The 13,943-nt window shown below is 38.5% G+C and overlaps 1 protein-coding gene across 12 annotated transcripts in view; it reads left to right on the forward strand.

Moving 5' to 3' along the window:
- The window catches only part of MTRF1 (mitochondrial translation release factor 1), a 63,219-nt gene that overhangs the window by 21,006 nt on the left and 28,270 nt on the right, over positions 1–13,943 (forward strand). For all 12 annotated transcript variants that reach the window (XM_053216123.1, XM_027064944.2, XM_053216125.1 and 9 more), the window contains 3 exons: positions 4,239–4,330; positions 5,711–5,792; positions 5,993–6,100. In XM_053216123.1, the coding sequence (XP_053072098.1) occupies positions 4,239–4,330; positions 5,711–5,792; positions 5,993–6,100 (282 nt within the window). The remainder of the gene's footprint in view (positions 1–4,238; positions 4,331–5,710; positions 5,793–5,992; positions 6,101–13,943) is intronic.

Here is a 13,943-nt window from a genome sequence, read left to right on the forward strand (position 1 = left end):
CCTCGTGGTGCTTGCCAAGTTTTTAGGGTCTAGGAAACTGAATATTAATATTTTCAGAAATTTTAGTTTATTGAGCACTGTCCTATGTGTATAGCAGAGACACAAAAATACGGTTCCAACCCCATCAAAGGGCTCATATGGTCTAGGTGTTATTTCATCTTCCCAGAAAGAAACTCTGCACCCTGTAGCCATCTTGTCCCAATTCCCCCTTCCCTACCAACCAGAAGCAACTGCTAATCTTTCTAGATTTACTCACTTCAGACATTTATAGAGTCATGCAATATATCCTCTGTGATTGGCTTATTTCACTTAGCATAATATTTTCAAGGTTCATCTATGTTGTAGCATGTATTTGTACTTTTTATTGTGGAACTGTATTCCATTGTATGGATATACCACATTTTCTTTTCATCTATCCATTCATCAGTTAATGGATATTGAATTGTTTCCACTTTTTGGTTATTAAGAACAATGGTGCTACAATTTCTGAGTCTTGTAACTCTACATTTTACCTTTTGAACAGTTGGAAGACTGTTTTCCAAAGTGGCTTCACCATTTAAATTCTGCCCTTTTGATTCTAGCTATCCTAATGGGTGGAGATGATATCTTATTGTGGCTTTGATTTGCATTTCCCTGATTAATGATGTTGAGCATCTTTTCATGTGCCTGTTGGTCATTTGTAATTCATCTTTGGTAAATGACTGTTCAGATCCTTTGCCTATTTTTAAATTATTTTTCTTGCTATTGACTTGTGAGAGTTCTTTATATTATAGCTACAAGTTTCTTATCAGGTATATGCAAAAATTATCTCTGTGGGTTATTTTTTGAATCACTATAATTTTTTTTAGGATCCTATTTTTTTTTAATATCTGTTTATTTATTTTGAGAGGCGGGGAGGGGAAGAGAGAGAATTCCAAGCAGGCTCTGTCAGTACAGAGCCTGATGGGAAGCTTGAACCCATGAACCGTGAGATCATGTCCAGAGCCAAAATCAAGAGTCCGAAGCTTAACCAACTGAACCACCCAGGCGCCTCTGGGATTTTGTTTTTAAGTAATCTCTACATCTAACGTGGGGCTTGAACTTACAACCACAAGATCAAGAGTCGCATGCTCTATCTACTAAGCCAGCCAGCTGCCCCTTCCCCTGCTTTTTAAAAAAAGATTGAAGCACCATAATATTTAATTTTCATGATGTCAGATTTATCTTTTTTTTTTTTCTTGTTGCTTGTGTTTTTGGTGTCCTATCTAAGAAACTGTTGTGTAATCTAAGGTCACAGAGGGTACATCGAGTTTACTTCTGCGAGTTATATTTTTAGCCTTATATTTAATTATTTGATCTATTTGAATTAATTTTATATATGATGTGAGATGTGTATTTTTAATTTTAGTATTTCTTAATATTGCTGTTGCCTTAACATTTTCCTTATATGAAAATTTTCCAAAATGTACACAAGTTGAGAGAAAAATATGATGAACTAACCTGGGATTCAACATTTATCCAGATAGTGCTTTAAGCTTTTAGTTTCTAAACTTTCCCCTGTGCTTCATCCTGTTTCATTAAGTGTTAGAGACATTAAGCAACGTCAAGGCCAGTCACAGTTACACCTATAAATTTCTGGATTTCCAAAGACTTGTATTGTCCTGCCTTTTGTTGGTGGTACCATGAGTTTCTCACCTATTGTTTAATGAGGACTTTTTTTACTCTTTTGTATTATGCCACTCAAATTTGTAATTCATTGGTTTTGGGAAAGTTCTTTGCACATAATAGAAACTGACTAAATGCTTTCTAAATTAAATTGACATAACCTTCTTCAGCCTTGGTTGTATCATGTGTAATTAAGACTGGATTGGATTGCTTCTGAAATGTTTTCTAGGTCTGCAATTCTGCTATTCTCTAATAAAAGCTACATTTCCGGTCTTACTATGTGCCAGGCACTTAAGCTAAGTATTTTACAAATATTACCTCATTTGAATATTCACAATAATCTGCTGAGGTAAAATCTTCATTTTATAGATGAAGCAACTGAGAGCTTAAGACGTTAAAGGTCACTCAGCCAGTCAGGTGAGGAGTAAGGATTTGAACCCAATCAGTGAGACTCCACAGCCTCAGTTCTTATCCACTGCACAATGATTCAAAGTCCAGGAGGCTCTACCTCTGTGGTATACCTTTCAATAGTCCCCTTCTATTCTTTCTGCTCATTTATATCTTTATTATATCTCATCCTGAATGACTACGATAAATTCCTAACTTGTGCCACTTACAGGCTTTCCCAGTCCAAGTGCAACCTTAATCTATTACTCCCCTGCTCAGAATTTTCAGTAGCTCCCATTGCGTATAAATACATATTTCTTGATTTGGCATTTAAGAGCCTCTGCAGAGTGACACCAACCTCTCTGTGTAGTGCGTTAATTCCCATTGCATACGCTACTTTCCAAGAAAAATAGATAACTCACCGTTCCCTGAATATTCCAGTATCATCCCATGTCTGTCTTTGCACTTACTGTTACCCACCAATGTCACCTTGTTAAAATTCAGTCCCCTTTTACGTATGGCTTGGATGTCATACTTTGGCCTCAATCCCCTCTGTAAAACAAATAAGTTTACCTTTCTCTGTTTTGAATTTTGATCCTTTGTCTTAAAAGTTAATTGGTTTGGGGTCCCTGGGTGGCTCAGTCAGTTAAGCATCCAACTTCAGCTCAGGTTATGATCTCGCAGCTCATGAATTCGAGCCCCGTGTCAGGCTCTGTGCTGACAGCCTACTTTGGATTCTGTGTCTCTCTTTTTCTGCTCTCCCCTGCTCTGCTCGTACTCTGTCTTTGTCTCTGTCAAAAATAAACATTAAAAAAAAAAGTTAATTAACTTCTGCCCCTTCCCTCATCATCTGTTCTCAAGGACAGAGCCTGTGTCTCACTCATCTTTATATTTCCTGTAGCACCAAACATAGGATATAATAGACAAACCTTTGTTGATATAATGAAATTGAATTAAGTTGGATTTTATAGATCAGTAAACAGAGGCCACAAAAATAATTTTATGTGACTGCAAATCACGTTTTTCTTTTGACCTACCAAGTATCTATACGGAGTATTGTCATGCTGGTTTCCATTTGTGGCATAAGTGCATACTGTGGGGCCACTAGTGATATTACAATTCTGCAACAGATGATCCATAATTAGAATTTAGTTTGGCACCTTATCAGAAACCCTTTCTCAAGTGCTGAAGTCTGGGTTAGACCCCCTCCTTTATGCCTCCATGGCACTGTCATATCACATGTTTTAATCGTGTACGTGTCCATCTTTCCCACCACGCTGAGCCACTTGAGGCCTAGAATCCTGTTTTATTCATCCTTGTGTTCCCAACAAGTAGCAGAGTATCTGGCGCATAATAAGTGTTAAATGTTGAAAGCATGAAAGAGGCATAGAATCCCACCAGACCTTAATGGCTTCCATGACTAGGGAAGAAGTTTCAAGAGCCTTCTCTCTTTTATGATTATGATTTTTTCATTTCTGTTTTCTTACTAAGAATCAACAATTTCTACCTCAATTTGCAGGCATTGCCACTAACAAATGGAGTCTCGGTATCTAGCAATGGAGGCAAAGGTTATGAGATCCACCAAGCTTGGCTACTGTCTCTCATTGGTAGCTTTCTTGTTGGGAGTTCTATGACTTAACTTTCTGCTTTTGAAATGATGTGAAAAGGACCATTGTTTCCATAAAACAGAGGTTACAAAGATGTTTTGTTTGACCTGCATGGTGTGCTTAAAAAATGTTTACTAGGGATAAACATTTCAAGAGACTTCAAACTTTTAAGAGTTCTTATTTCTGACTTTGAAAAAAATGGAGGCTCTACTAGCCATGCTAGATTACCCACCGTGTGTGGAGTAATGGCTGCCACCTTGAAGACAAAAAGTGGTCACCCCAATTTTCTCCAAAACTCTCCTTACTTGGGTTTATATTTAATTAACCAGTTCCTTAAACAATCATCGATTTCTAGAATTAATTGTACACATTCAAATCATAAACTCTTTGGGGCACCAGTCATACTTCTTTTCACGCTGACTTTTTTAGACAAAGTTCACAAGTACTTATTAATTGATATTGTCTATTCTAACTGTTCTTTTGTATAATCCCTTTACTTCACAACTGAAATAAAACTTAGTAGGCAGAGATTAAGTAGCTGTTTAAGAGTTTCTCTATGAGTATTTAAAAACATTTATCATTTCTGTTGCTGTTTTGTAGATCTAAATCAACAAGATGAAAAGCAGTTACAAGAACTTGCATTGGAAGAGAGACAAACCATGGTTCAAAAAATCAATATGTTATACAGTGAGGTATGTTTTAGGTGGCAGACTACTCAATTTTGTTAATATAAAAGAATATTGTTTTGCTAGGATATATTGTGCTCAAAGTACTTTCCAACACCAGTTTATTAAGCCTTCTTTTATAATGAATGATTAAGCTGGGTTTAATACTGTAATCTGCTACAGATTGAATAATGAGATTGAAGCCATTGGGATGCCAAAGAATAAAATATCACCTTTCCCCCTCCTCCAAGAGCAACCATATTCCAAAGCTATTAACTTGCCAGGCAAGGAGACAGATGTTGGTAAAGAAATTTAGTTCACCAAAAGGAAGAATCAACAGTTTTTAAGCCTTAGAAAAGGGGGAGGTATTCGCAGTGATTGTGTTAATTAAGGATTGAAAATTTGCTTTCTGGATAGAATGGGATGAATCAAAGGGTGTAGACACAGTTGGTTCACACAAGTCTTTAGCTCCTTGTAGTTCAACGGATGATTTGTTTAAAGGACAGCGAGAAACAGTGCTGTCTGTATACTGTCTTTGCTTCTGTCCTATTTGCCATCTTCCTGCAATCAGTCTCCCTATTCTGGGATCCATAGTGGGGCTTGTTGAGAGGAATGAGGTGGTTACTGGTTACTGTGATTTAACCAGCAAGTCAACCAGAAGTAGGGTGTCACTCTTGGTCTGATATTGTCTCCCATAAACTATCATTTCTAGCAGAGACGGCGTATTTCAAAAATTAGCAGTAGAGAGAGTCATGACACGTAGGAACTTTTAGTTTGATTTGCAAGACCTTTTAGTAATAAATAAAAAATAAAACTGCTTCCTTTTTCTTCTTTAGAGGGAAGCTATTTACTTTCTTTATTAGGAAGCCCCTTGTTTTCTTTTCACAGCTCAAACTATTTGGGCCTTATCCTGGGGGACCTCAGTACATTCTTTAAGCAGAGCAGCTCTCCTGAGAACACAGGGCATGACCTGGGGCCTGCTGTCCTCTATGGCAGGAGAGAATAGTCATATGGAAGGAGTCCTTATTTTCGGCAAGTGAAGACTTTCAAAGTTTTACTTCATTCATTAGATGAAAGAAGCTACTGTTCAGAACTAATAAGAGGCAAAATCTGAAAAAATTGAACGGAACACTCTGGACTTTGATCTACACTTGGACATTTTAGAAAATTAAGATTGTCTGATAGCATTGTGGAGAATACCCTGACAAGTAGCTCCATTGTTAGCATGAACTGATCACTTATTTTAGGTCCGGTCCACTTATAGCATTTAATGACTAGACATTGTTGGGATGCTATATGATTGTGTTATTGATTTTTTAATGTTTGGAGGTCTTTTATCTAAAATAAAGCAGTAGTATACCATAGAAAATATACACACAAATGCTGATTTTTTTCCCCCTTTTTCAGCTTTTCCAGAGTCTAGTGCCAAAGGAGAAATATGACAAAAATGACGTTCTTTTAGAGGTGACATCTGGAAGAACTACTGGAGGTCAGTTAAATAATTTTATTATAAATGATCCAAGAAAAAAATACTTAAATTTTACCTTGTTTTGACACACTTTAACTTTAAAAGTCCATTAAATGTGTTTCACTGTGGAACCAGTTACTCATTTCCTAAGAGGCCTGTACCTAAGAATGGCTCTCTTAAAAATTTGTGCTGAATATTTTTTGTATATATATTTTTTTTAGGTGATATCTGCCAGCAGTTTACCCGGGAAATATTTGATATGTACCAGAATTATTCAAGCTATAAAAACTGGAAATTTGAACTTCTGAATTATACACCAGCTGATTACGGTAGGCATATTTGAGGATTTTGTCCATAGATGATGCTAAAAATTATTTTACGTCTGATCTCCATTAGAACCATGTGGGCCCATTTTTTATTTAAATTTTTCTTTTTTATTTTGAAAGAGAGAGAGAGTGCACGCATGCACAAGTCGGGGAGGGGCAGCGAGAAGTGGGGAGAGAGAATCTCAAGCAAGCTCCGTTCCGGGAGCACAGAGTCCAACACGGCTCGAGCCTATAAACCATGGGCTCATGACCTGAGGTGAAATCAAGAGTCTGATGGGCTTTTAACCAACTGAGCCACCCAAGTGCCCCTCCCATTTTTTAAAACATTTTATCTGTATCTACTAAATGCTGTGATACAGGCTCATCATTCTCAGCGGCTTTACCCTAATAGGGGTCTTAACCAGGAGTGGGATGTAGTGAAGGAAGGAATGTCTGAATTAGAGAAAACTTCTCTGGGAAGGATAGATATACCTTGCCTTGAAACTCATTGTTCTCTATTCAAAGAAAGATGTGTTAAGGTTTTGATGTTAAGAACTTTATCATTTATGGGATACAACCTGAAAGTATTATCAGTTAGACTGAGTGGCTAATGATGTATTAAATTCTTTTTTAACCTCTTTAATTTTTATAATCTGAAAGGTTAAATATTCATAACAAAATAGTCTTTCCAAAAATCTGGTCTGCCAGTGGTTCAGCCTTATGCTTCTCTGCCAAATCCATTGAAATCGTTCTTCATAAAGGATTTTAACTTTCTGAGCTTTCTTCAAGCTCTCTTTTGAACATATTCCATCCACCTTATATTCTTATTATCATAATGTTGAAGTTAAAAAAAGAATCTTCTCCCTATTTCATATTATCTCAAAACTTTTCTCTCAACTTCTCTCTTCATTTCATTGCCCTTAGTAGCCTTTTCTCTACCTTCCCTCAGCACCATGTGTGAGTTTCCTGACTTTGCATCTATTCTCTTTTTTTTATGTGTTCAATTTTTATGGAAATGCAGAAAAAGTTAATCATTTGTCTTTATTTTTAAGACACCACTCTAGTTGGGCAGATAAAAACTTATACAATGTAAACAATAGCAAACAATACAAGTCCTTAAACTTTTAAATACTCAATTATGTTAAATCAGAACATCTGGTAGTAATTCTTTTTTTTTTCCCCATTCTTTTAAGCCATATGAAAGTTTTTATCTTCTTGGTTATACATTGATACCCAATAATAAACTGCAAACTCTCAGGAAAAAGGAAGAAGGATTGAAGTAAGTTAAACAGTGGAGGAAAATGTATGAATAAGAAAGTTGTGCTTGGTACAGGTTTTCAATACAGCCAGTGGTCAGGAAAGAGGAATTGAAAGCAGAGGGAAGGAGCCACCAGAGCAACAATGTGGTGGTAGGAAAGATCTTGGTGTGTGTGAAGGACAACGAAGACCCCAGTTTACCCAGAGCACATTTGTGATAGGAGGTCATAGGAAATGAGTTTAAGGGAGTAGAGTTTGAACAGCCTTGAAAGCTGAACAGGCCTTGATTGTTGGGGAGTAGAGAGCTGTTGGAGATTTTATCAATAAGCATATGACTTGATAAATACATATTTTAAGATTATTTAGACAGCAATTTGCAGGATGGATCAAGAAGCTAGATTTAAGCAGACTGCAGAGAGGTTATTAGAGAAATCCAGGTATAACTAAGATTTACACTTGGCAGTAGACACATGGGAGATCTTCAAAGGAAGAATGGACAAAAGAGGGCCTAGTGCTTGCCCCCATGTCCAGGTGCAGTGTAGGTGGTTTGATCTTCATAGCCCTGTGAGATAGATATTATTAATCCCATTTTACAGATGAGGAGTTAGGCTCAGAGAGTAAGTACCTAATCCAAGATCACATGGTAAGTAATGGCAGTCCCAGGATTAAACTTAAGTTTGTCAGATCCAGAATCATACATCCCCATCCTCATAGTCTATTCTGACACAAACAAGATGAGCCACCGGGATTCTAATCTTTCTAGCTGGGAAGACTACAACATTCATTCAAGATGGAACGCAGAGTGAATTATTAAATCTCTGGTTATAGTGAACACCCATTCAGAAATATGCACTAAATGCTGAAGTTGTGTAGCCAGAGCTTGGGTGAGAGAACAGCATCAAGGAGAAAGATTCAATAGCCACATCTAACACTGAGAGAATACGTGAGGGAGAGTCTATGGAGAGGGAACATGTAAGGCATCGGAACTTAGAGAACGGCCACATTTAGAAAGATTAACTAGTTGGCAAAAGAAAGAGAGGAGTCAGATAAGCAGAAAAAGGATGAGGACTGCGTAATAGTACGTTTAGAAAGTAATATCTATTCCCAACATGGGGCTTGAACTCATGACCCCAAGATCAAGAGTCACATGCCCTACCGACTGAGCCAGCCAGGTGCCCCAAGGACAATATAATATTATGGAAGCAAGAGGGAGAGAGTTTAAAGGAGAATATAATCAGAAATAGCAGCATTATGGGGCACCTGGCTGACTTGGTTGGTGGAGCATGCTACTCTTGATCTCAGGGTTACAGGTTCAAGCCCCACATTGGGTATAGAGATTACTTAAAAAAATAAATTTTTTAGAAACGGCATTATAAAAGGGAATAGTGGTAAATGTCATCATGACCTCTCAGATGTATATTTTGAATCCAGTTTTCAAGAACAAAAGATGAACTCAATAACAACAGGGAAAGAGATTCTGTTCCAGGAATGTAGAGCAGCCTAAACAATTCCTAGACAATGTTTGGGAAACCTTTCTTTTAGATAGACTGACTTACTGGAAAAATAAAATAGAGATACCTTAAAAAGTAAAAAAGGCTTTTTTTTTAAGTTATTTATTTTGAGAGAGAGAGAGCGTTCGTGCAAGCAGGGGAGGGGCAGAGAGAGAGGGAGAGAGAGAATCCCAAGCGCAGAGTCCAATGGAGGGCTTACAGACTGTGACATTGTGATCTAAGCCGAAATCAAGAGTCAGACCCTTAACCAACTGAGCCTCTCAGGCACTCCAAAAAGGACTTTTTTTTAAAGGAGGAAAAATTTAAATATCTTACTCTATACCTTTAAAATTAAAGACTAAGTGGAGTGCCTGGGTGGCTCAGCTGGTTAAGTGTCCGACTTCGGCTCAGGTCATGATCTCACGGTTAGTGGATTCAAGCCCTGCATCGGACTCTGTGCTGACAGCTCAGAGCCTGGAGCCTACTTCAGATTCTGTGTCTCCTTCTCTGTCTGCCCCTCCCCTGCTTGTGCTCTGTCTCTCTTTCTCTCAAAACTAAATAAACGTTAAAAAAAATTTTTTTTAATTAAAGACTAAGAATAAACCTCTACTTATTATAATTATAAAATACTTAAAAGTTGATTTATTTATAATTAGGAGAAGAAAAGATGTGACTAGGAAGGCTAAAATAGAGGGGTAAAAAGTACCTACCTTATAAACTATGTATGTTAAATTCTCTCTATATATTTTAATATTTAATTGAAATGGAGAGGAACTCCAAAGATTCACACAGCCCTAAAAGCTAAGGTTGAAAGAAAACATACTTTCATGCAAAAATTCATGTATCGAGTGACTTAAAGTCTTGTAGTTTTGTGACCGTAGGTACAGATAGGGATAATACTCAAGTCATTCCATAAATAGTCCAAACTAAATGATTAAAGATAGTTTTTGTGGAAGCAGTAGAGGGCAAGAGCTCTGGATATGTAGTATAAGTCTGAACTCTGTTATTCTGTATACTGGGTATCTGATAAATTGAAATATATTCCAAGTTAAAGGGATTCTATGAAGTGTATTACATTATCTCCTCCCTCCCAACAGTTTAATGTTTATAATTATGTTTTGCTATACTCTGCTTGCCAGTTAAATTCAGGGAAAGGTCACTTAACGTAATGTGATGATTCATTTTATGTGTCCAGAAGACATACTTTTTACCACAGATGTGAGAAATAAATTTGTAAGGGGAGCCCTGGCATCCTTGAAGAGCTCTATGATTGCTCTTCTCTGTCGGTCAGACCTTAGAGTGGGGACTTTGGTAGCTCAATTGGGAAACCTAAATGCAATGGGAGTAATTGGATTTCAGGGTGGCAGGGGGCAAGTGGCAGCACTCAGCAGCAGAGGCAAGGTGGGTACAGTTGCTGTCATGGACAGTAGAGTCAAAGCAGCAGTCAGTAGTCTGATGCGTATAGATCTATGGCATTGGCTAGTTGACCATGGCGTCTCTAGAGGGAAAATAGATAGGAAGCCCCGTAAATTCTTACTTGATCTGTATAAGCAGAAAAGTGTTAGGTCAAGTGAACAGAAATCTAACTTTAATCATAAAAACAAGTCATGGCTCCTCAATCAGTTCTCAGACCTGAGCTGGTTTACAGGCCCAAACCCCTTGAATAAAGGGGATGCTGGGTCCCCTTGAGGAAGGACCCCAGTATATTGCCAAATATTTATACTCTTCACTCTTCTCTCAGCATTCTCCCAAAAGGGGTCTGTGGCCTTTTCCAAGGGTAACTGTGTCCTGCAGAAAAGGAAATAACCAGACTTTTCAGGGACTACTGGACACTGGCTCTGAAATGACACTGATTCCAGGAGACCCAAAACATCACTGTGGCCCAGCACTTAGAAGAGAGGCTTGTGGAGGGCAGGTGAAGAATAGTTTTAGTACAGGTTCCTCTCACAGTGGGCCTGGTGGGTTCCCAAACCCATCCTGCAATGGTTTCCCAGTTCTGGATACATAGCTGGAACAGATATACTCAGCAGCTGGCAGAATCCCATATTATTTTCCTTGACCTGTGGGGTGAGGACTAGATGATGAGAAAGGCCAAGTAGGAGCCATCAGCAATTGCCTCTGCCTAGGAAAATAGTAAACCAAAAGCAATGCTGCATTCCTAAAGAGATTGCAGAGATTAGTGCCACCATCAAGGACTTAAAAGATGCACAGTTGATGATTCCTACCGCATCCCTTTTCAACTTGTTTATTTGACCTATAAAGAAGGTAGATCAGATCCCAGTGAATGACAGTGGATTATTATAAGCTTAGCCAGCTGGTGATTCTAATGACAGCAGCTGTACCAGATGTGGTTTCATTGCTTGAGCAAATTCACAGCCCCTGATACCTGGTATGTAGCTGTTGATCTGACAAATACTTTTTTTTCTCCACACCTGCCAGTTAGGACCACCAAAAGCAGTTTTCTTTCAGCTGGCAAGGCCAGCAGTGCACCTCACTCTCCTACCTCAGAGGTATATCATTTCTGCCCTACATCATAATTTAGTTCACAGGATCTTTGTTTGTTCTTGAGAGAGAGAGAGAGAGAGAGAGAGAGAGAATGAGCAAGCAGGGAAGGGGCAGAGAGAGAGGGAGACCCAGAATCTGAAGCAGGCTCCAGGCTCTGAGCTGTCATGACAGCACAGAGCCCAACACGGGGCTCAAACCCATGGACTGCGAGATTGTGACCTGAGCTGAAGTCGGCCGCTTAACTGACTGAGCCACCCAGGTGCCCCAGTTCACAGGGATCATCATTCTCTTCCACATGATATCAGACTGGCCCAGGAGAGCCAATGATACACTCTCAGTAACTGAACTACTGATACTTATTGATGGCTAAATGTCAATACTGCTAAATGCTCTACAAGTGTTTATCTCAGTTATTCCTCACAACAACCCTTGGAGGTAGGTTGAATTCAGCACTATATCATATGCTTACTTATGCCTTGAAGCACTACTCACATAGTCTGCAATGTGAATGGCTTTCCATACTGTAGCCCTAGTTATAATTACCATTTACAAGTAAGGAAACCAGAGCATGAACAAATGAAATAACTTGCCTGTGGACACGCACTAGGAAGAGGAAAAGCTTAAATTTGAACCCAGGCAGCCTAAAATTGGCTCTAGTAATCTGTACAGTAAAGTTGCAGCCTTCTCCTTTCAGGTCATATAAATTCAAATATGTGCCCTCAACATGAAGTAGGTAAAGGGGGGGGAGGGGTGAGGGGAATAATATTAAAAGTACAGAGTGAGTATGAGATGGAAAATTTAATTGTTGTGGCCTCACTCTGTCTCAGTTTCTAGGTATCTTTCATAATATGAGCATCTGACTACACTGAGTATTAATGATAAACAATTACATTTTTCATATCATCTGACTGCTAAATGCTAGTCAGCTTCTTTATCTGGTATTCAAGAAGATAAACAGTAATTTGTTCCATCACTGGAGGAAGACCAGCTGTGTTGGACTTACTAAGAGACAGTGTGTCAGGGGCGCCTGGCTGGTTCAGTCAGTGGAACGTGCGACTCTTGATCTTGGGGTTGTGAGTTTGAGCCCCATGTTAGATGTAAAGATAACTTAAAAATAAAATCTTAAAAAGAGAGGGTATGTCAGTCTCTGATAAGTTACCTTCCTAAGTCGTTTTCTAGGGTAATCTAAAATTATGGCCAATTTTTGTCCACCATGCTGACTTTAGAAACCAAGTGGTTAGATCTGATGTCAGAGCACTGAGTCTTCACTAGAAACATCTTAGGAACACGGCAGCAGCAGTGGCAGCATAGTTAACCCAGGGGAAGGAAGTTTGAGTTAAGGATTTTATAAGCAGCAAAACTGACTTATGAGTATAAGTATACAAACTTCTCAATATGCAGGGATTCAAGAAGTCCTTTTCCCATGTTCCCTTTCTGAGGAATCTACTAGAAGATAAAAGTTTAGACAACTAAAATATGAAGTATCAACATAAGGAGTAGAGGTGAGCATGCATGTGGTTACCTGCAGAACTAGGTCTATTTGAGGACTAAGGAAAATAATACAGTGTTTTAGAACTGTATCTGACAGTATAGAATACAATCATTTGAAAAATGGGAGAACAGGAAGAGCAACTTTTAATATTTTTAGCAATCATGTTGTGGCAGAACTAGCATAGTTATTCTAGACTGTTGTATGTGTACTATGGGGTAAAATAGATGAATAATTATGAGATATTGTAGTATCTTCCCTGTCCTTAAGAACCAAGATTCTTGGAATGGAAGACAAGAGCAATAGAGAAGAAGCTGTCATCTTGAATTTACCCTGGAAGTATTAATTGTCAAGAACTGCAAATGGTCTGAGATTTTGCCCTATTTGCAAGCTAACAAGTTAGCACGCCACAGTTTTGTGGGTCAGAGACAGAGGACAGGTTATTGCTCGCAATAGCAGTAAGCAGAATATTACCATTTTTGTTTTGGTTCAATGAGCCCCAGGTCCTATAAGGCAACTCGAAGCCAGATAACTGCCTATGCAGTAGGTTTCATTATATGAGAGGAACTCTGAGCTTAGCGATCTCAAAATTTTTAAGTAAGCATGCTTGCCCATTGCTCTAACAAGGAGACGCTACCTTTACCTTCCAAGGCCATAAGCAAACTTGTCCTTTGCTCTGGAGGGAGATGCACCTCCAAAGCTGTTTCCTATGCAAACACTCTTAAAAATATTTTCTGGAACGAGAGGACAGGCAGTGCCTTATTTGCAAGATGTGCAGAAATGCAAGAAACCGATACAGAGTTGTCTCCCAACATCGGTATGAACTCGACGTATTTCCTGTCTCTGTCTACACAAAGACCTGGAATCAATGACCTACCCAGTAATAGTGAACATTCCTATTGCCCAAATATTAAAAATATTGAAGTATTATTTCTCTCTGAAAGGAATGAAGGCTTCTTGGAGAGATCACTGATTCCAGGTTTTGGGGAGGAAAAGTTCAGGATAATCCTGGGAAATTTTGTTATACCATAGTAAGAACTCTGTTATACTCTACAAGAACTCAGAAATTACCTTGAAAAAGCACCTGCTGGACAAAGATGGACAAGTTGAGCTTCATTGATAATAG

Source organism: Acinonyx jubatus, chromosome A1, assembly GCF_027475565.1.
Source record: "Acinonyx jubatus isolate Ajub_Pintada_27869175 chromosome A1, VMU_Ajub_asm_v1.0, whole genome shotgun sequence".
Lineage (NCBI taxonomy): Eukaryota > Metazoa > Chordata > Mammalia > Carnivora > Felidae > Acinonyx > Acinonyx jubatus.